This window comes from Parambassis ranga, chromosome 16 (genome assembly GCF_900634625.1).
Source record: "Parambassis ranga chromosome 16, fParRan2.1, whole genome shotgun sequence".
Taxonomy (NCBI): domain Eukaryota; kingdom Metazoa; phylum Chordata; class Actinopteri; family Ambassidae; genus Parambassis; species Parambassis ranga.
In genome coordinates, this window is record NC_041036.1 from 8342741 (window position 1) to 8365539 (window position 22799).

Here is a 22799-nt window from a genome sequence, read left to right on the forward strand (position 1 = left end):
TCATGGTACTTGTACTTTACCTGATGAATTTCATGTCACTTTATATGCTCAACCCACTATTTAGAGGGGAATATACTTCCTGTTCCACTGCATATGTCGGACATCTTTAGATTCTTTTCAAAGCTTTAGAAATGGTTAATATAGTTATGTAGTGTAAATGTAAATAATCTAAATGCTGGTATCACTATTGACGCCAGCCATTTTACAATATGTTTGTAGGCAAGAGTTTGAATACTGAAACAAAACTGATGTTTACTCTGATCGTTCACTGAAGTACATTTCTGCTGAAGATGTTTGTGCATCAACATCATTGACATCACCCACTTGAGAAGTAAAGAGGGCTCTTTAATAAGTCGTGAAACATCTTTAAGCCGCCAATTTCAGACCCGTGGACTGTTTATGCTCTTATTATGATAGCTAGATCTAAGAGTCTTTAAGGATGATGTCCTCATACAAACAGAGATTTCACATTGATTTTTACCAACAAACATGGGTTACATTGGTGATTTGCATGTTATTATCAATACAAACAATAACATGAGAGGGTCCAGATCCAATTTCTGTTTCCATTTGTTTCCCATGAGCGAGAGCCTGACCAGCTGTTCTTTGGGTGTCTGCACAGTGAAAAACGCCCCGCAGGGTAAAGGGCAGAGTGCACGCCCTCTGTGTGTATGTGTCTCTGGAGTTATTTTCCACTAAGGAGGAATGTGTCAAGGCTGCTGACCCCATGTTTCAACATTTTACACACCTTTTAGCACATCGTCAGACTAATCAGAGCATTGTGATGCCACTAAATGCTTTTTTGGTCATGAAATATGGCCCAAATTAACACTTTTATTACATTTAGTTGCTATATACAACAAATGATTGCAAATGAATTTACTAATATTATACATTTATTTAATTCTAAGGCTGTTATGGGGACTTGTTTTAACATTTTGCACAGTTGCACAGTTACAAATGCAATTGCTGTATTTTTGTAGTTCTTTCATAAAATATGTGTCTGCTAAACATTCCCTGCAGCCCTTTGTAATAGCTGAGTGGTACTTGCTAACAGCATGACTACATGTTAGGTTGTGACCCCAGCATGTCTGCAGGAACCACGGTCTGTTTGCTCTACACGAGGAGTCCCGACTTATGTGTGCTCCCCCCAGTTTGTTGCCTTTAAAAGCCCACATTTTCACCTAACTGATGTGTGAAGTGGACATGGACCTGGTTTACGTTAGAGAACAATAGTTGTTTGATTCTCTAAACATGCACCGACAGGCATTTACCAAAGCTATTCTGGATTTTAAACACTAATAAGTCAAAGAACAGGGCACCACCTGTAGCTTTTGCTTTTGTCTATTACTCACTAAGTATACCAAACTCATAAATGAAGGATTTGATAGAGGCCAATAAATGCAAAGGTATCTGAGTCATCAGAATAACAGGCTTTTTTTTGGATTTGTAAAGGCACCCATGACTAAAATAATCCAGGGTAGTATGATAACCATTAATGGTAAAAACACTGGTTTTCATTTAGCGGTGGAGGAGAGATGTTGGACAAAGGTATACCACATAGCTTCCCTCATATAAATATCTTCCATCAAGCTGGCTTTAAGAAAGACAGACAAGCTCTCTGCTCCTCCTTTCACTGTAACTTTAAATAGACTCTGGGGATGAAATATATTGCAGAGCAGACCATGTTTCTTCCTTGTTATACATTTTACAGTATAACTGCATGAGTATGCAATGATGTGACATGTCCAAATTTGTATTAATCTGTCTAATAAAATCTCATAGCCAGCTTAAGCACTGCAGGATCATCGACAGGCTTTTGTTTTGATGAGCTGAGCTTTGTTGGAAGGAGGTTGCTTTGGACTCTTTGCCTGATGTGGGAGAGATGCTTGATATTCTGGGAACTGTTCTGCTTCTTTCCTCACATGCAATGTGAGAACACATGCTTTGTATGAGGAGCAGAGCACAGAGGCTGAATGACTGGCACGAACGTTCACATGCAGATGCATTTTATTCAGGCGGTGTGAAAGTGTACAGTGAGGGTAGGCCGGATTCCCACACCTGCCATTCAGCTCCGTAACATGGTTTAATCTTATTCATCTGCTTCATGATTGTAGAGCATCAATCTTTTAAACCCCTGCACAATATCTCTCAATACAGTTTGTTTTGATGTAAACAAATGAAAGTGTTGAGCATTGTCTTTATTTACCTTGGAAACTGGAGGTGAGAATAACTCCAAAAACCAATATACAGCTAGTATTAGAAGGCACAAACACACAGAAGCTTTCATTAGAGTTCTTTCACTTTTAATTCAGATTTTTGTATAGAAACATTTACACATTAGCTTGTGTGGAGTCTAGATAGAAAGACTAGAGCGACTTGCTGAAGTCATTCCTTGGAAGCACCAGTGAGAGGAATACTCTTAAATCAGCATGTTACCTTTTGTTGAACTGTGAAGTCTTATGGAAGGTGAAAGGTTTTGTCCAAGGAATTCTGTGTGGGGTTAGAGTTGGGATCCTGTTACACACAAAAATACAAACTCTGCATTAGCATCCCATGACGTGTGTTGTTAAGCTAGTCCAGGGTTTTTCCTTTTTGGTTACTTAGTAGTTTGCAGCAGCATGTTTGGGTCTGAATAAACCTAAAAAAGAAAAGTTGGTGCAATGGAAGAGAGAGGGGCGGTTGGACAGAGGAAGGATCTAATGAGCAGACGCACACAGGAGGCACCTGGATGAAGTATTCAGACAAAGCCGCAAACAAAGCCCTTTATCCTGCTTTATTATGCTCAGCGATCTATTTTCTAGTTGAAGAGCTTCCCTCCTACAGATTCCCCGAAGAATTGTCCTCACTGTGAGGAGGAAGCCATCCTGCCTACCTCACATAACACACAACCCTGTGCAAACAAACACACACTAATCTTTGTCATATATTGACTTTTTTTCTCTGACTGCATTTGCATAGACTCAGCATTTATAATATTACATTTTTTTTGTTTATCTTCTTTTTCAATACAGAAGTTAAACAAAACAATCCATAATGCTGAAGTCACAGCTGTGAAATGAGATATAAACTGTTTTGGATCAATAAAAATGTAAATTGTAGAATTAATTTCTTTTAAATTAATTAAGGACTGTTTTGTCTCTGGGTTTCAAAGATGTAAACAAACCTTTAACTACCACACAGCTCTTAATCACATGAGCTAGTTGCTTACTGTTATCCCTGAATTAACAGACCCATCAATCAATGTAAAACTAATTACGTATATTATAAAACTAATCTTGTGTTTGGATTTACGTTGTCTTTGTATTTGAACTTGTGTTTATGTTGTTCTCAACCTCCTCTCTCCTTTCTCCTCCACACTTTTAGACACCTTGTCTGTATCCAGTAATGATGCTCTGCAGCCTGGCTCCAGCCAAACCCTGGGTCCTCACAGCTCACCAGGACCCAAACGTCCCGGGAATACATTGCGAAAGTGGCTGACAAGCCCTGTACGACGGCTTAGCTCCGGTAAAGCTGACGGCCACGTCAAGAAACTCGCCCACAAGCACAAGAAGAATCGCGACGGCACACGGAAGAACATGGATGTGATGCCCGGCTCACAGAAGGACTCGGACGACAGTGCCGCCACTCCACAAGATGAAACTTTGGAGGAGGTAACACCTGACACTGTTAAGCTGTGAATGGTGCATTGAGGCCATATTGTTTTCATTCTGACAATCGTTTCTCCACTTTTGTCTGTAGCGGATGCGTAACGAGGGTCTTAGCAGTGGTACCCTGTCCAAGTCTTCTTCATCGGGCATGCAGAGCTGTGGCGAGGAAGAAGGGGAGGAGGGGGCTGATGCTGTGCCTCTTCCTCCACCGATGGCAATTCAGCAGCACAGCCTGCTGCAGCCTGACTCGCAGGATGACAAGGTGGGTCGCACAGGGTGGTCTAAAATGTATGTGTACATTACACAGCCATGGTATTCAGAAGCCTTAAACAGGTTATTTTTAAATTTGCTAATCTCAAAATATTCAAATTTTACTCATGTTAATCATCATTGTTATTGGCTGTGCAAAGATCAGATTTCATCCACTTAAATTAAGATGGCTAAATCTTATTTCAGGCACTAACATTTTTCTTTTTTTTCCTTCTTATTATTTTAATGGTTGCATGTTCCTTCCTTCAGCATTATGTTGATTTCTGTTCTGCTTCTCTTCTGTCCCAGTTTCCTCATCTATCCATGTAAAACCACTTATTCATTTCCAATTGGCATCCTTCTAGTTTTTTTCTGTCTGTCTTTCACTAACTAAATGTCATCCCTTTGTTATTTTATTTCTGTTGCTGAAGTGAATACTCCATTCATGTGTTTCTGTAGTGGCGATATGATGTGGTTATATTCAGAGGACCATTTTAAAGCTTTCCCTGCCTCTGTGCCTCAGACTTGGGCAGAGGCAAACTTTCTGTTAAATGGAGTATTAAGCAACACTGTTTGCTATATGTAAGTTGTTTGAGCAATCATGGTGCACATGCTTGAAGAGCACTCCAATCCCAGAGTTTTGCCCTTGCCCTGACCCTACCCTGAGGCCAGCCTGTGATTGGCTCCAACTTGGTCCCCATTTAACCCCCCATTTATTAGGGAGATCACACCAAGTCCATATTTGGACATGTGGAATATCGAGGTCCAAACACAACAATGGTGAGCCTGATCACATTCACAGCAGCAGAGAATATATGAGTTCTGTGTGCATGCAGCACACTGAGGATTACATTTATCAAGTTCGGTGCATTCATTCTCTGTTCCTTCTCTGCCTCTCTGTCTTTCAGTCTGCGTCTCGCCTGTCGGCTCGTCCCAGCAGTTCAGAGACTCCCAGTGCTGCTGAGCTGGTCAGTGCCATTGAAGAGCTGGTGAAGAGCAAGATGGTGAGACAGAAATCATAACCGACTCTCACAAGTACATACAAATGTGGCACAAACGATTCTAATCGATGTAAAAGGACACAAACACACACACAGACACACCAAACACTTTTTTTCTGGTGTTGGTGACAGAATGGCATCATGGCCTACTAGTCATCTGTCAGGATTGTGACTAACTATGCCAGCTGTCCTCTGTTCCAACCAATGGATGTTGCTCCCTGCCCAGTATCCCCAACACACTCATGTCCACTGACCTACATACATGCATTGTTTTGATTTAAATGAATTCACTTCTACATAAACATTCTCCTGTTTTTTTCTCTTTTCTTAGTCACTGGAGGACCGTCCCAGTTCTCTGTCTGTGGAGCAGGGCGACAGCAGCTCTCCCTCCCTCAACCCTTCCGATAACTCCCTCCTCTCCTCCTCCTCACCCATGGACGAGGTGGACGAGCGCAAATCTGGCTTCCTTAAGAGAAGGCAGTGAGTGTCTTGCTAGTGTTTTGATAAACAAAAGCTGCTTTAGTCCAGTCAGTTAATCATGTTTGTCTTCATTTGTGTGCTTATATGGAACATTTCTGATGTTCATCCACGGCTGAGTGTTACATTTGAATTGCACAGTGACATTTTCTGTTTTCTGTCTCTCAGCTATGTGCTTCTGGAGCTGGTGGAGACTGAGAGAGACTATGTCAGAGACCTGGGTTCAGTTGTGGAGGTAAAAAAAAAAGCAATCAAGTTATAAATGTATTTTAAAATGGGTTTTGTTGTTTTTACAAATTTTAATATGTTTCCGTTAAAGGGCTACATGAGTAGAATGAAAGAGGAAGGAGTACCTGATGACATGAAAGGAAAAGACAAGATTGTCTTTGGAAACATCCATCAGATCTATGACTGGCACAAAGAGTATGTTGACAGTATCAGTTCAGTTCATACAAAACAATATTATTAGACAGATTAAAAGTTCACGTTTCTTTATCCATCTACAGCTTTTTCCTGGGAGAGCTTGAAAAGTGTCTGGAGGATCCTGACAGGCTGGCTGTTCTGTTTGTCAAACAAGTGAGAACTATTCAGTTTGTCTTGTGTCCAAGTGTTTGTTAAAAAGTGATTAAATTGTATGTTCTTATGTGTTTCCATTATGTATTCTAAAAATAAATCATATCTTTTGTTCTAATTACAGGAGCGGAGGCTGCACATGTATATCGTGTACTGCCAGAACAAGCCAAAATCAGAACACATTGTGTCCGAGTATATTGACACTTACTTTGAAGTAAGACTATAAATCATTCCTGCATCATGTCGTCTGTATTGTATTGTTTAGTACACCATAAGATTAAATGTTTTTATCTTTCGTCAGGACCTGAAGCAGCGATTGGGACACAGACTACAGATCACTGACCTGCTAATCAAACCTGTGCAACGTATCATGAAGTACCAGCTCCTACTGAAGGTAGATTCTTATGTTGCCTCATGTTGAACGTACAGCATTGATCAGAAGAATCAACATTTGTATATTTTTGATCGTCAGGATCTTCTCAAAGTTTCCAAGAAGGCTGGAGTGGATACAACAGAGCTGGAGGTACCATGACACAAACTAATAATCTATTCTGAGCTAAGCTGAGCTCAATCTTTAATGACTTTTGTCTTACTTTTATGCAAGAACTGTCCTAAAGTTGTTGTTTCTCGCTTATGTTCAACTGTAGAAAGCTGTAGAAGTGATGTGTGTTGTCCCGAAGCGCTGCAATGACATGATGAATGTTGGGCGCCTTCAAGGCTTTGATGTAAGTCAAACAATCAAATGGTGTGATAATGTAAATCTTATGCGATGCAGTATTGTACCTCTTCTTAACTGCCACCAGGGGGCAGTGTGCACCTTTTTTAAGATTTAAGTAACGTTTGTGAAGGCTTGTTTGTTTTTCTATTTTTTTCTCCTGCAGAAACTAGAGTAAAGTTGTCCAAATTCAGAAGCATCTCTTGTTTTTCTGCTCTTCCTCTGTCCTTCAGGGTAAAATTGTGGCTCAGGGCAGATTGCTCCTCCAAGACACTTTCATGGTTTCAGACCAGGATGGGGGACTCCTGTCCAGAATGAAGGAGAGAAGAGTCTTTCTGTTCGAGCAGATAGTTATTTTCAGTGAGCCCCTGGATAAAAAGAAGGGTTTCTCTACTCCTGGCTACCTCTTCAAGAACAGCATCAAGGTCTGTGGATCTTAAGAGTACAGCAGATTTATTTTTCATGAAGTCATCATAAAGTTTAATTTGTTTGTTCTTTCCCCTGTCTCATCATTTCAGGTCAGCTGGTTGGGTCTAGAAGAAAATGCAGACGATCCCTGCAAGTTCACACTGACTTCCAGATCATCTAGTGGTAACATGGAGAGGTACACCCTCCATTCTGTAAGCCCTGGTGTCAGTCAAGTCTGGGTGCACCAGGTCAGCCAGATACTGGAGAACCAGCGCAATTTCCTCAATGGTAAGGGACAATTGTGCTTTTTTGCTATGTGCATAAATATATAAGCATGCCCCAACATATTGCTGCTTGACTGGATCTATGATATTTTTATAGATTATTATTATAGATTATCTTACGCCTTGTCCCTTCCCCCAGCTTTGACATCACCCATAGAGTACCAGAGGAACCATGTGGGTGGCGGTGGGTCGAGCGGTCCACCCAGCAGTAGCAGTAGTAGTACTGCAGGTCTCCAGGGAGGCAGCAGCAGCTCCAACAGTACCTCCAATATGGGAGGAGGAGGAGGAGGTGGTGGCGGTGGCGGCTCTGGAGGATCAGGGGCTAGTTCCTCCTCCCTGTGCGGTCCTCGCTCCCGACCTTCCCGTATCCCACAACCATCCTCACGCCTCCCCCAGCCTGTTCACCATCACCACCCCCCGGGCCCCGAGGGGCCCGACAGATCAGCAGGTATGTGGTCACCCTGCCACTCTCAGTCCCTCCCATCTAACCCTTATTCAGACAGCACAGCAAATGGAGAGCTGTTAACCTCAGAGGTCCCCAAGATGAGGATGCTGGATAGTCCTCATGGAAGTAACAGTAATAACAGCAACAGGCCTTCAGGTAGCATGGACAGCACTATCAGGCAGGCTCTGGGAAGCTTTGAAGAGATGCAGAAGCATCAGACAGCTGGTATACCACAGATGCCAGTGGCTCCTCTAAATTTTCCTCTTAAAAGCCCTCGAATTGGGACGGTTTCTCCCCTGATATCACCTCAGACTCCTGGAGGAAAGGAGCCATTTGTCCCCTCCAGCCCTGCTCATAAGGGCAACATTTTCTGGGCTATGGTGCCCACTTTGCCTCCGTCTCCTGCCAGCAGGCCTGGTTCATTCTCCTACCCTAGTGACAATAATGGTGGAGGCGACTCTCTGGGCAGAGGGAGCCATGGGATGCCCTCTCATCACCGCCACTCCAGCCACAGTAAGGACATAGACCGAATGAGCACTTGTTCCTCCACCAGTGAGCAGTCCATACACTCCATCCAGAGCAACGGGGTAAGATGCCAAATTAAGGCTCAGGCTTTAGTGAAGCCTATAGCCATGCACTAGTCACTAACTCCCACCGTCACTGGCTGCCAGTCAGTCACCCTGCCGCTGGCTCTAGGAATGGCTTGTACTACTGCTGAAGCACTGACTGACTGAAGAATAACGGCTATCTGAGTGCACTAACTTCACCAACAACATGTGTGTGAGAGAATTTTTTCTGGCTCCCCAAGAATGTACTAACAGAGTGGATCTGACTCACTGAGCAACGGCTGTATCTGCTTCTTGAGATGCTCCCTCTGAGCTTCATTATGTGTTTGCATTTCAGAACTAACAGCAAAAATCTGTCACTCCTTTCATTCTTCTGTTGGAAATATAGTCAAATGATCTTTCTTTTAAACCATCCTGTCATTTTATTATTGCAAGATCTTTGGTACATTAAGTCTTTTTCACTTCCTTTAACTTACTTCCTCTGCCTCACTCTGTTGAAGAACTTCTCTGTAGTATTTCTGGCCTGATGTTTAACTTCTGCTTACAGCTTCTCAGTCATCTGTACCAACTTGTCAGCTGTCACTTCAGATATAAACAAATGCTTTTTTTTACTGCTAAATAAAAAACAAAAATAGTTTTGCAATGTTTCCATTGCTGCATGAATTAAACATTTTTGTACATATTCCTGTCAGTCAAATCATACATTTGGTTGGTTTAAAGCCAAACTTGTGTACTTCCCGTCCAGAAATGTTTGTGTGTTTTTATGGGTGGTTTGTTTTCAGTGTCTCAAAATTGTGCAATCTTCTTCTCTCTCAGAGTGAAAGCAGTAGCAGCAGCAGCGTGTCCACCATGCTGGTGACCCAGGACTACGTGGCAGTGAAGGAGGATGAGATCAGCGTGGTGCAGGGTGAGGTGGTCCAGATGCTAGCCAGCAACCAGCAGAACATGTTCCTGGTGTACCGAGCGGCCAATGAGCACTGTCCCGCCGCTGAGGGCTGGATCCCTGGCTATGTTTTAGGACACACCTCATCCTCCATCACACCTGAGCTCCCTGAAGGAACCATCAAGTAAGACTAAGTAACATGTCTGAAAAGAGGAAAGGAAATTAAGTAACAGAATATATAAAATATACTGCCCTACTCCCTTCTGATCTTGTTTGGTTTAGAAAATCATTATCATGGCACACAGCACTCCGCATCCGTCGAAAGTCTGAGAAAAGAGATAAGGAGGGCAGAAAATTGGAGAACGGCTATCGGAAGTCCCAGGACAGCTTGGCAAACAAAGTCTCTGTTAAGGTAGAAAGTGTAACATTTTGTCAATTTTTTAAGTGGAATTTGTGCAAAAATCTAATTGTATTCTTTTCATTTCAGCTCTTAAATCCCAATTTCATCTACGATGGTATGTTCCTATCATGGCTTTTTGAATGAGTCATTATTTTTTTTATTCTTCTTTTATTTTTCTTTTATTATTTTCTACATTTTCCCTTCCTACCATGAGCTGTTACTCATAACTTTTACTCTTGTAGCTCCTCCAGAGTTCCTAATCCCTGTGAGTGATGTGGCATGTGAGAGCAGTGACACCGTCACTCTGAGGTGCAAAGTGTGTGGTCGACCTCGAGCCACCGTCACTTGGCGTGGACCTGACAACAACCCTCTGAGCAATAACGGGCGTTACAGCGTCACCTACAGGTATTAAGTGATAATACAGTCACGTGTATCTGTTTTAGCCACACTGGGTGCATATTTATGTTAACAGACACACTTGAAGATACAGCAAGAGTGCAGCTGGCACCTTGTGCAGTTTACAGTTTCACTGATTTGACTTTGTTTTCTCTGTTTTGGCAGTGAGACAGGAGAGGCATCCTTGCACATCCAGGGAGTGTCTGCAGAGGACACTGGTTTGTACACCTGTGTTGCCACAAACATAGCTGGCACTGTCACCTCTTCTGCAAGCCTCAGAGTCTCAGGTGAGTGTCCTCCTGTCATGGGATGACACTGCTCATATGAACACATTTTATAAGTCCATATGACCTATTGTAATACAACTTGTCTTGGCAGACACCCTTGATGATGGCAGTGAAGCCCTCTGGAAAAGCAGTTTTGAGTCCTACTACACAGAGATTACTGAACTAGGAAGGTAAGAATGAATGGGTAAAACCCCCTCTACATCTTAATGTTGTCATTTATCTTTGCCCTTTGACCACATCAAAGCAACTAAACTCTGCATATTATTGATTGTTTTTTACAAGTCACAGCAAATACAGTATATGTAAAGTACCTAGACTGCATTATCTACAAAATCTGGCATTATTTATATCAGCGTTTCCTGTACTCTCCACAGGGGCCGGTTCTCAGTGACTAAGCGCTGTGACCAGAGAGGGAGTAAACGCACTGTTGCAGCAAAACATGTTAACAAGAAGCTGCTGCGGCGAGAACAGGTGCTGCGGGAGATCAGGCTCCTGCAGACTCTCGACCATCCCAACCTGGTCAAGCTATTGGACACATATGAGACGGCCAACAGCTATGTGCTTGTACTAGAGATGTAAGCACCATCACATCTCAGTGATCATAAATATCCCTGTGAATTGTCACTGATGCATTGTATATTTATCTTATCAGGGCAGACCAGGGCCGTTTCCTGGACTACATCGTGAGCTGGGGCAACCTGACAGAGGAGAAGGTGGCTTTATACCTCAGAGACATTCTGGAAGCTCTCCATTACCTGCATGGTTGGAGGATAGCCCATCTTGATGTAAAGGTAAGCAGGAAATTAATTGCTCAGATTTTGGACTTATTAGTTTAGAAAACACCATGTTGTCCTTCCCTGTGTCTAAAATCTTTTTTCATTCTGCAGCCTGAGAACATTGTGGTGGAACATGCCTCCTCCCAGCCAGTAATCAAGCTGACAGACTTCGGTGATGCTGTTCATCTGAGTAATCCCTCCTCCTACATCCATCCTCTGCTGGGCAGCCCAGAGTTCTGTGCTCCTGAACTGGTCCTGGGTCAGCCTGCCTCACTGATGTCTGACCTCTGGAGTTTAGGTTTGTGGATGAAATCCTGCATACAATACAGTATATGCAGTGCAATACACTGACATTGTTGCTGGATATTTATACTTTTTTTGTTGCTAGTAAAATACAGAATAAAATAATAATTGTCATACTTCTTATACTCCAAAAAGGCATCAAAATCAGATCTTAGTACAACATTATAGAGCATTTCTATGTATGAAATCCTGCATCCTGTCTCACCAGTTACTAGCTGGCTGAGTGTCCTGTTAATTGCATTTATTAGTATAATTATGGTCTGGATGATTTACAGGGGTGGTGACCTATGTTATACTGAGTGGCGCCTCTCCATTCCTGGATGAGAGTCTGGAAGAGACATGTTTGAACATCTGTCGCCTGGACTTCAGCTTCCCCAAGGACTACTTTGAGGGAGTCAGCCCAGCTGCCAGGGACTTTGTCAGCCTGCTGCTCCAGGGCGAGCCGGAGCAACGGCCCTCTGCAGTGTCCTGCCTGCAAGAGCCCTGGCTCCAGCCTCGAGGTGGGTTAAACAGAGACGCTGGACACGCCACCTTAAATCACACACAACCACCAGCACATCTGGACACGTCCAGGCTCATTTCCTTCATTGAGAGACGGAAACACCAGAACGATGTTCGGCCAATAAGCACCGTTAAGGCCTTCCTTCACAGCCGCCTGCTCAACAACACATGACCAGAAGGAATTCCTGCCATTGATGCTCAGCTGATTCTTACTACTGAGAGGAGCACCAGTGGCACACTCGCAGTGATCCCATTTTCCCTCACTAAGCCACAGAAGTCCTGCTGCTGCTGACTGACTGATTGACCTCTGCTGATAAAACTCTTCCCCTAGCTCCCCTCTTTGGCATATTGTCGTTATGCCTGCACAACAAATGACAAACTTTTTTTGGAATCCCTTTGAGATTTCAAACTTTGACTCAGCAGGGAGAAAACCAAGCTTTCTCAACAAGCCAGCGTGAGCAAGTCTTGGACAGTGTTAAAAAAAACGAATAGAATATTGTATATTGAGAATAATTCAGGCTGCTTTCGGTTGAACACAAGAAAATGTTTTTGTAACAAGAGATTACTTTTTTGTAAATGAAACCATGTACAGTGCGCAAGAGAACTGTCTTTATTCATACCTTTTGGAGGACAAAGGGTAGTTAGTTAGTTAGTGAGTAGGGAGAAAACAAAAGAAATGAGACACAAGTGGTACCTGTCAGCAGGGTCCACTTCTTCTGGAACAACTACCGAAACCATGTTTTCCAGAAAACACACAAACGTTACGTTCAGTGCAATAGTTTAGGCTTATCTTTACTGACCCACTTCAGTTATGAAAGGTTAAATAATGTTACTTTCACACTAAGAGAAACTGAACTTGAACAAGCATTACCATACATAACATATTTGGCACAGCTTGTCAGATTTCTACCTGCGCCCGCCTTATTTGTAAATAATGTTTTCCTGCTTCTCATCCTCATTTTTGATCTGAAATAAACTAAATGAATTCTCTGAGTGTTAGTGAGTCCATGCAGTGATGCAGACCCGCTGGGCTGGATTTTCATTATGAACAAACCGCTACTAGAAATGCACTCGTATTTTGCATCAGTTTCCCCATGTGCAATGTTGCAGCTTTAACATTTATGCAACTATTTATGAAGACTTGTGTTGTAGCTGTATTCTTAAAGAGGCATGTACGTACCTGGTACTGCAGTAGATGTCTGTAATTGTGTTAAACTCTTATGTATTAAGTTCAGTATTAATATCTGGGGAAACCTTGAGACAATGGAGGGTTTCTGACATAATGTATAATAACGTGTATCTATAAAATATAGGCACTTATGCTTTCATTTTGTCCTTGTTATATTTTTATTTTCCGTAACAATACCAAAGTTGGCGATGCTTACTCTTCGGCTAATATGTGTGTGTTTCGTTTTTTTTTTTTTTTTAAATATGATTTTTAATGTTAAGTTATAAGAGACCAATCTGAACCCAGACATATGAGTGTTTACAAAAGGTTTAGTGTGGCTTTATTTATGCTTATTGTAAGAAGAAATAGTTTGGTGGTTTATTGCTGGAAAAGAAATAATATTTCACTTGTCTTTTTTCAAGCTGTGCACAAAGTGGTTTGCTGTGTGTTTGTCTGGCTTATGTAGGTGTATGTTGCTAGTTATTTTTATTTTACATCAATTGGTCAACATCTTCACCAAGCAATAGGAAAAAAAGGCCAGTTCACCATGGACTGCATTGAAGAATGCCTAATTACCTTTTATTATTTTACTTATATTCCCTTGATAAATATTCATCAGTATTAACAGGTATCTTCCTATTTATTTAAATAAGTCGATATTTTTTTTAAGTGCCAGTTGAGTGAGTCAACATAAAGAAGTGGGTAAAACTAAAATTTGTACATCATTTATAATTTTATTTCAAGGTTTTAACAGTTACCACTAATGACTCTTGACAGTCTGTACAGTCTTTAATTTTGTGTCATGTTTTTTATTTATTGGTGTGGATATGGGTTTCCCAAAATCATGCTGTTAATCAAAGTTCTACTAAAGCTGATTCGTGGAAGAATACAATGGTAGTAATAACAAAAAAACAAAAAAAATGCATTTGGGAAACCCGGCCTGTTCATGATGTAAAGATGTACAGAGAGGGTTGGAGGGCAAGTGCGCCCACACCCAGGATGTAAACCTCATAGCTGTCCTACTATTTTAAATACACCTAGAACAAGACTACAGCAATGCCATCATGAATGTCTTATTATGACTTATTTTTACTTTTGCATGTATATTTCTTTGTACAGAAAATTGTGTTTACATGTTACTTGCGTGTTGTAAATAATTTATTTTGTCCTCTGTTCTTTTGCCATTAAACGTACAAGGAACAACTGGTTGGTTGTCGATAATTTATTTCCCATAATCTGAGTGTGTGCTGCTGTATTCCCGGCATGAGTAGAAAGCAGGGAAAAACCCTGAACAAGCCTATCAGAATGAATAACCAAACAACAATTAAACAATTTATTTAATTAAAAAAACACACAATATATCAACTTTACGTGCATTTTTTTTCCATTTTACACTCCTTTATTCAAGAATGATGCTTTTATTATGTGGAATGACTTTTAACAATGAAAGAAGAAGTGTGTGTGTGAAGATAAAGAGCAAGAAGGAGGTGTGTACAGTAATTCTGAGTGTATTATTGTACTCCACTGAAGATCTGAACATGTGATAACCTATAAAAAGGGAACCAGAGAGGGGGTGTTGATGATCTTATCAGTCCCCTGCAAATGCTGCTGTTCTGCACGTCTCATGGGTGCAATGACTGTTGCATTGTTGCAAAGAACAGTTTCCCCACCAACTTGATCCATTCTTACGTCAGTTACAGGTGTTCAAGTTGTGATAAAGATTTTAAACTGAGCAGTGATGATTTTCATGTATTTGTACAGAATAGGAAGGTTGTTTTTCGTCGTCGTTGTTGTTATCGTCACCTGACCGAAACTCTGCTGTACCTCACTGATCAGTACGTTCACCTGGAACACCTGCCAGAAAGATCACACTGTTGTCACACTTTCTTATCAGGTGTGAAATCCATTTAGTTTTTCTTAGCTACAGCAGTAGCAGCGTGTTTTGCATAAAACCACAGAGATCATATCTGTGCTATCTTTACAGACAATCGTGTGATGCTAATCTCATGCGAGAGCTGTGAACTGTGAAGGTGATGCATGCTGGTGTCATGTTTCTCTTTTCTTTTGCATCTTGCAATGTGGCAAACAAATGTGGTTTTATCTATGAAAAAGGTCCTAACATTGGTTCATCTATAGTCATATTAAGCTGCATAACATTAAATAAATAGTGTATAACATACAAATGTAGTTGAAAACTATGATATGTGTTGAATGTAAAAACGCTATAAGTAAAGTTTTTAATAATAATATTTATTATATTTTGATATACTATAAATATTGTTAAAATAATAATGTCATAGCATTTCAGTATATTTCTCAGTACTATGACATTATTTCCCCATCTCACCTACATTGGCTTCTGAGCACAGTCTCCTTCACCCACTGAATGTGTTCACTCATATAGTGAAATCTTTATCTGGCTCTGTGTGTGTGTGTGTGTGGGGGGGGGGGGGGGGGCATACGCATGTGCCAGATAAGACTAATTTTCAGTAATGAAATACACCTACACAGTTCTGTGCTGCCAAAACACACAGGCTGTCAGAGACTAGATAGACCACTAGATGGCACTAAAGAGTTGATATTTGACACTGATTGCTCAAACACATTAAAACTGCCAGAGTATGAACTCACATTCCTTGTTTAAGTGAAGCCAACTGTTCAAGGAAAGAAACAGATGTCTTATCCTCAAAACAGTTCTGAGGTGCAGCAGGTCCCTCAAATATACTGCAAGCCAAAGCAGAGCCAGTACAGTCAGTCCCTGTTACTCTCTTTTATACTTAATATTTAGAAGTTTTAAAATTTAGTTACTATTTTTTCTCTTTCTTACCATTTCAAAATGAGGTTGTTTTCTTCACACAGGAATTTATTTCAGTCACTCAGTCACCTGCAGGTGATAAGTTTATTTAAACTTGTCTTGTCCGACTTAATAACAACACCCCTATAAAAAGGACAACCGTTGTAAACTCTCAAGTATTGATTGCATTATAAGGAAGTTATTCCACCATGTGCCACGTGTGGTGTCATTTAGCATCTTCAGGCTTTCTTTAAGCTGCTGTTTTGATGTCTGATCTATTTATCTAATCTAATGATCTAACCTGTTGTCATCATAGATCACTGTTTCATTCATGATTGTCCATAGCAGTCCTGCCTTCTAGAACTCACATCCCTTTCCTTTATAGAAATAGCTCTCTTGTCATCTGCTTGAACGAGTAAACTGATTTGTGCTGATATGTAATCTCTCTCTCTTTCTTCTCTCCGCTCTGTTTTTATTTGTGATCATGATAAGCTCGTCTGAGGTTGCACACATGAGCCGCAGAACTTAGTGTTACGCTGCTGGAGTCAGTGATTGATTTTAATCATAACACAAATATAATGTTTCATGAAAATAATAATTGTTTATTGAAAATGGTAATATGGTACATAGAGTAATGTCTATCTTTATACATCTTCATTTCTGTTCCTATTTTGATCTGTGTTTCTTCCGCCACACAAACTTGCCAAAGTTATTAGTAGCCTATAAACATTTTTTGACCATAAACTGAGGAACAACTCAGAGGTTACTCAGAGGTTGATGCCCTTTGAGTTACCATGGAGACAAGAAACAACCATAAACTGCCTGCTAAAATATACTAATATATATCCAGTCAAACAGTGATTTGTCTAAATGTCTGAACATATTAATACATGTCTAAAAGAAGAAATGCTGCAGGAGTAGCTGACAAACTTCATTTCACAGCTGAGCGATTGGATGTGTGCAGACTGCAAAGGTTAGCATGACAGCTTGGTTACGTTCTTCCTCTTGTTGTGGTTTTCTCTAAGTTTAGCTAAAGTGCATCAGCTCTGCGTCAGATGGTTAGAAATGCAGCTGCAGCAGAGACCTTTGGCTGTGCAACTCACTAATGCTTGCAACATGAGTGCAACTGAGAGACATCACCGCTTACTGCAAAATAATAATAATATTTAGTTTGGTTGCCCAGCAACCAAACTAAATATCTTGTTTGACTTTGTTTAACATAAATGCAGCTGATGTTAAACAAAGAGAAATAATTATTATTATTATTTTACATTATTATTTTACATCTGTGTGGAGATTCACACTGAGCTTCATGTCAGTAAAAAAAAGCTGAAAAATGAAATTGAATTCTAAACAACTTCTTAAGTGCATGAAATTACATTTATAATATAGTTATATTACATATTCTAATGTCATCTGTACAATGTATAAATGTATAAAAATATATAGTAAATATATACAGTACAGTACAACACTGTGGACAGACTGAGAAGCAGCTTCAGCAACACACTCCTGCTGCCCCGCTGCTCTAAGGAACGGTACAGGAAGTCATTCTTGCCATCCGCCATCAGACTCTAACTCATCTGTCAGAGCTGTGCTCACAAACTCAGACTAAAGCATCATCACAGGTGCACTTCAAACTGCTCAGTTACATTAACTGTGTTTTTATCTTCTCTTTGATCTGCTTCTATGTGTGTGTATGTACATATAAGAGTTTTTGCTTGTGTATATTGTATTTATTGTTCTTGATATGCTGCTACTACAACTTAATTTACCAATGGGGATTCATAAAGTAAATCTTAATCTTAATCTTATTTAGTTAACTATTACACAAATCATCCTCTTCCAACCATTTAACTCCCCTCCTCTTTATGAGTGGAGAAAAACACACAACCACAGCCACCACACCGCTCCCTGACTTTACACAGCGGTGCTCCTCTCATCCAGGCTGGAGGTTTGAGAGATGACTGACGTCATCAGTCTGTCCTGTGGTATGTACACCTTGATCACCTGACACAGTCTGCAGGGAGCCCTGTTTATCATCCTCAGCAGGTTCCTCCTGAACTTCTCCCCAACAAACACATACAGGATGGGGTTCAGGCAGCTGTGGGAGTAGGCCATGGCCTCTGTGACTTGTAAGGTCAATCTGATGGCCTTGCTGCTCTCGCATTCTGTGTAGATGTGCAGGAGCTCCAGAGCTTTGAAGAAAGATGCAATGTTGTAGGGAATCCAACAGCAGAAGAAAACGGCTACCACAATGAAAATTAATCGGATGGCCTGCCTTTTGGATGACTGGGTGGACATCAGTCTCCAGATGATCTGTGAGTAGCAGAAACACATGATGAAAATTGGAATAAAAAGGCCCAAAATGTTCATTTTAAAAAGGCTGAAGACTCTCCAGAAGTGGGAAGAACTGCCGCTGTGAGCTTGGGGATATTCAGGAGAGCAGAAAGTGTTACTGCTTTTCTGCATTTTGAGGAAGATGACATCAGGAAAAGAGGCCAAAATTCCTAGCCCCCATGTAACAGCAGCAGCAACCACTCCAAAGGACCGTGTCCGTGCTCTCATAGCATAAACAGCATGTACTATAGCCAAGTACCGGTCGATGCTCAACAGACTGATGAAGAAGATCCCGCTGTAAAACACTATGTAATAAACTCCCAGGACCACCTTGCACATAAAGTCTCCAAAGTGCCACTGGTCCCGAGCTTGGTGGGCTAAGAAGGGGAGGGAACACACCAGGAGAAGGTCAGCGATGGACAGGTTTAACAGGCAGATGTCAGTCATGCTGCGGAGGCGCACACCACAGGTGATGACCCAGATGACCAGAGAGTTCCCCACAAGGCCCAGGAGGAAGAAGACTGAGTAGAGGGCTGGAAGAAAAGTGGCACCATGCCGCGTGTAAACACATTTCCCATAGTCCTCCTGCGTGGAGTTGTAGTCGTAGTAGTCGTAGTAATCAGTGGTGACACTTATGAAGGGGTCTGCAGTAAAGCTGGTTTGGATAAGAGGGACAAAACAAAACGGTCAGGGAGTCAGCCATGATTGATATTACAACATAAAGCAAATTCTGATAAGCTTCATGGTTCATTTTTACTTTTAGATGTGAAAATGTCACAAGTTGATTATTATATGTCAGAAGCTGAAACAAATGTGCTAGAACATACAGCTGTATGAGTATCAGGGCCTTACAACCACCTGTGCCTATGTGACATAGGCCCCGTTCACACTGGAGAAAGTCATTCCAGCTAGAGTAGGATTGAGCCCAGACAGCCTTTAAGCTGGATGCGTTCAGACCTATTTTCAAATCTGGCTAGCACACAGTTGTGTCCGCACTCAATCCGGCTTCATCCAGCGTGTTTGCTGTTCTCCAAACCACTAGGTGGCGCCTCGTAATATGGCTAATAATGTGGCAAGCCGGATTCGCTAGAAACATTTGCGTTCACACCTGAGCCACATTTGAGCCAATCCTGCTAGATCCACCTCTCGAGGGTGGATCTAGCCGGCTTGAAATCAAACTGGATTCAGCTGGATTGGAGGTGTTCACACTCGGAAAAAAACACATCTGGATTGATCTGGATGCGGCCAAATCCTGCTTAAGCCACATTTTTTCCCCAGTGTGAACGGGGCCATAGATCCCTGTGGTGGGCATGATGTCATGTTGCAACAAGGAGCAGGAAGTAATTAATAAGAGACTTTAAATGTTTTTGACCTGAAAGGCTTGCCTGCAGTCAGACTACTGCTGATCACACCAACAGCTGGTTTGAATCACAGCCGCAAAACAAATACGCTGCGACAAAATAGCGGAAATAAAAGTCTTTTCTGGCTTTTTGCGCACAGTTTATTTCAGCAACACTGACCCTGTAAAGACGAACAGTGGAACTAACACAGGCTAACAAAGAAGGAGCAGGGACACAAACGGACACATGCGTAGTTTTGATCTTACCCTTGTAAAGTGCCTGCAGGAGAAGTGAACACGTCTGGAATGTTCCCTGATCTCACATACATGTTTGACCGGCTTTACCCTGCTGGCTGGCTGCTTCTTTTCAATTACACACGTTCTAACTTCAAAAAAGTTACTGTAAAAGTTGTATTCTCGGAATAAATGAGCCACATACCAGACAGTCTAGTCATACCGCAGACAATGATTGCGCATGTGTGATGTAAACCGAGAGGCTACGTATCATTTACAAGCTGGAATTTTAAGATGAGTATGTTTAAACGAATGTTTTCTGTTTCTTGGTCTGCAGCTTCCAGATGTTTACGCAGTGGTCACACGGTGGCAGTGTGCGTCACGAAGTGGGTTAATTCTGCAAACATTTCGCGCGGTGCATTATGGTTAGTTATTTTGTTCACGTTTGGACTAAGTTAAATAGAGGTGAGATGATTGACAAGGTCAATATTGTCTATAAATTGGGATATCAAACTACCAGTGGGGACTGTGGAAGTAATGGAGCTGCTGGAAGAAGCTGATACTCATCACCATCAGCATCTTCAGTCTCAGTACTTTTGCCGGTTCATGATTAGCACGCAAGCATTTTCTGGGGGTGGGTTTGTGTTGGCAGCTGTCAGGTCACTGGATGTTTTACGCTCCCCTCTCCTGTTGGTGTTGTTGGGTTTCCCTCACAGATCATGATGCATGCTGGGGGTTGACTTTGACTGTCGGCTGTAGTGGAGTCACAGCTTTGATATAATCTGTGGTTTCATATTGTCCCAGTTTGGCTCGAGCATCCCCTTCATGTCTTCATTGCCATCATCTGTGCATACACTGACAGGTTAAACCAGGGGTTTGCTGCTGGTTACTGCAAATTAACCCAAGGAACATTGTTGTGGTTAGTGTTGACGGAGGTGGTTTTTACTGTGTCTCAGCACTAGGGTCCTGCAGTGGTATATAATATATACTCCCCATTGGTCCTTACCACAGTAAGGGCTATTCTTCCTGAGGTCCACTTTATATATACAACAAATACAAAACATAAGAATGACAGTTAAACACATTCATAGCTTTAACAATAATGGTTTCTTTAGTAAGCCTCATTTCTGTCCACACAGACAGACATGATTGTGCATTAAAAGGCGCTATACCTTGCAGGCTGACACTTTGTGACACGCACACAAACACTACATGTAATACTTCAGCACAGGTACAGCACACTGAACTGCCCACTGTAGCCTTAGAAGGCACTTCTTGTCTGATGTCTTCCACTTATTATAAGTAAACACAATGATGGTGATCAGCACCTGCATAAATACTGAGTGACTATCACACTTTTTGATCTTCTATGTGCATGACTGGTAAACATTACACCAACCTTCTCATACTTATGTAAACACACAGATGTGCCTATATTTCTCAATGAGGTTTTATTATTAATTTAGCTTTACATCCAATTCCTACTCTGTGAAATGCTCTTTAAATTCGAGCAAGTTCACAAGTTATAAAATGACATGGGTGGAGCGCTTTTGTTTCTGATTCTACAGAATTTTAAAAATGTAATAGTTGTCAGTGGAAATGACTAAGACATCATCAGTGCATATTGCATTTCATGTTCCCTTTTGAGCAGGTTATTTAAAATACAGAAGCATAACTTAAAAAATCTTTTGTTTTGATAGTCAGACACAGTTAACTTAATAAATAATTCATGTTATTCTCCACAAAATTATAAATAATGTCACATTATTATTATTATTATTGTGTTCTCAACAAAATAGTACAGTTATAATAACAGCTGGCTCTTTTGTGATGGCTCCACTAAGAATTAAACATCTATAAATGTACATGTGAAAAAGTAGAACTTTACCTGCCATTGGTGATAGTATTGTAGCTGAGTGTCATGTTCATTCTGGACCACAATATGCGGAAGTGACTGGTCAGTCGGAAGAGTTTATAATCATAAAACGATGTGCAGGTGACTTGAATACGATGGTACACCAAGGAAGAGAAGGTGTTAAATAGAGAGAAGGTGTTAGAACTTTGTCACCCAGCCCCATACTCAACAATTAGAGTGGGCTTGTGGTCTTGCATATGATAAAATTTGGTTTTCTTGTTTCCTGCTTTCGAAACGGTAAAGCAAGAACCCACACTCTCTGCCTGCAGCAAATAGAGAACCACAAGTCCACATATGTGCATGCATTTAAAACATGCTCGGACCAGACCTGCAAGTGCATGCAGCTTGCAGAGCAGTGTGTGTGGTTTGTTTTTGGTGCTTTTTTTTGCATGAATAATGTGAAACTATTGATGCAACATAGCATTATTACTAAAGCTCAAGCTGAGATATGAAGGCTGTATTTCACAGATCTTATCATGAATTAGCTGGTAGCTGTACTGTGGGCCTGAATGACTAAACACTGGCTGGTTATTCAGGTGGGAAGTTGTCTTGTGACATAGGGACTTCTTGAGAATAATGTCTTATTTCTAAGTAGTGCTGCGTTGCACACGCAGGACTGTGAAACCATTAAGGCACTCTGGTGGAGTGGTGTGAGTATCTATGAGGTAAGGTTAGCTCTACATTAATGACTTGTTCTTAGAGAACAGACACTATGCAGTAGTAGCACAGAACATCAAAAATACCAATGTCTAAGAAAGGAAATATGCAGAAGTCATGATTTCCTTTTGCTTATAACACACAGTATATATAAATCAGATTTATTTCTCTCATTTTGGATTTTACAGTAAACAACATGATTTTATTTACATTATTTGGATACATGTTTCAAGCATCTATTTTGTTCTATGCACCTTTGAAATTACTCATTGTCTGAGCATCAGCGTTGCAGCTCTTAAGCTTTCGGAAGCGGAAACCACATGCACTTTAACACACACACACACAGAGTTTGTCTTTGTAGCCTCTCCATTCGAGTGAAAGAAAAAAAATGACAGTGCTGACAAATGCACCCACCACCACCACCACCACCACCACCAC

The 22799-nt window shown here is 41.2% G+C and overlaps 2 protein-coding genes across 5 annotated transcripts in view; one reads left to right on the forward strand and one right to left on the reverse strand.

The window, feature by feature from the left end:
* The window catches only part of triob (trio Rho guanine nucleotide exchange factor b), an 81694-nt gene extending 67453 nt beyond the window's left edge, over nucleotides 1-14241 (forward strand). The window contains exons 38-61 of one of the 3 annotated variants that reach the window (XM_028424638.1): nucleotides 3367-3653; nucleotides 3742-3912; nucleotides 4808-4903; nucleotides 5232-5380; nucleotides 5546-5612; nucleotides 5697-5800; nucleotides 5884-5953; nucleotides 6075-6164; nucleotides 6252-6344; nucleotides 6423-6473; nucleotides 6598-6675; nucleotides 6899-7090; nucleotides 7184-7361; nucleotides 7497-8389; nucleotides 9185-9435; nucleotides 9534-9663; nucleotides 9739-9766; nucleotides 9894-10056; nucleotides 10213-10334; nucleotides 10426-10504; nucleotides 10709-10909; nucleotides 10987-11125; nucleotides 11222-11408; nucleotides 11689-14241. In XM_028424638.1, coding sequence (XP_028280439.1) covers nucleotides 3367-3653; nucleotides 3742-3912; nucleotides 4808-4903; nucleotides 5232-5380; nucleotides 5546-5612; nucleotides 5697-5800; nucleotides 5884-5953; nucleotides 6075-6164; nucleotides 6252-6344; nucleotides 6423-6473; nucleotides 6598-6675; nucleotides 6899-7090; nucleotides 7184-7361; nucleotides 7497-8389; nucleotides 9185-9435; nucleotides 9534-9663; nucleotides 9739-9766; nucleotides 9894-10056; nucleotides 10213-10334; nucleotides 10426-10504; nucleotides 10709-10909; nucleotides 10987-11125; nucleotides 11222-11408; nucleotides 11689-12086 — 4217 coding nt within the window. In that variant the 3' untranslated portion in view covers nucleotides 12087-14241. Of the gene's footprint in view, nucleotides 1-3366; nucleotides 3654-3741; nucleotides 3913-4807; nucleotides 4904-5231; nucleotides 5381-5545; nucleotides 5613-5696; nucleotides 5801-5883; nucleotides 5954-6074; nucleotides 6165-6251; nucleotides 6345-6422; nucleotides 6474-6597; nucleotides 6676-6898; nucleotides 7091-7183; nucleotides 7362-7496; nucleotides 8390-9184; nucleotides 9436-9533; nucleotides 9767-9893; nucleotides 10057-10212; nucleotides 10335-10425; nucleotides 10505-10708; nucleotides 10910-10986; nucleotides 11126-11221; nucleotides 11409-11688 lie in introns of those variants that run through there. The other 2 variants (XM_028424637.1, XM_028424639.1) reach the window with 2 other exon arrangements.
* A 3332-nt stretch (nucleotides 14242-17573) lies between these two features.
* On the reverse strand, nucleotides 17574-21822 carry LOC114448548 (C-C chemokine receptor type 5-like). Of its 2 annotated transcripts, XM_028425557.1 has the most exons (3): nucleotides 21678-21770; nucleotides 19823-20678; nucleotides 17574-18871 (listed from the first exon to the last, which is right to left on the reverse strand). In XM_028425557.1, the coding sequence occupies exons 2-3, from the start codon at nucleotides 19882-19884 to the stop codon at nucleotides 17797-17799; spliced, it is 1137 nt and encodes a 378-aa protein (XP_028281358.1). In that variant the 5' UTR covers nucleotides 19885-20678; nucleotides 21678-21770; the 3' UTR covers nucleotides 17574-17796. The 2 variants fall into 2 exon arrangements, with proteins under 2 accessions (XP_028281358.1, XP_028281359.1); XM_028425558.1 differs by lacking the exon at nucleotides 19823-20678 and having other exon boundaries at nucleotides 21678-21822.
* Nucleotides 21823-22799: the final 977 nt, after the last annotated feature.

Excerpts from the sequence above, each read along its gene's own strand:
- LOC114448548 (XM_028425557.1), bottom strand. The coding sequence starts at position 19,884 with ATGTATGTGAGATCAGGGAACATTCCAGACGTGTTCACTTCTCCTGCA. Across the intron at positions 18,872-19,822 it reads CCTGCAGGCACTTTACAAGG|CTTTACTGCAGACCCCTTCA; the intron begins GTAAGATCAAAA and ends TATCCAAACCAG.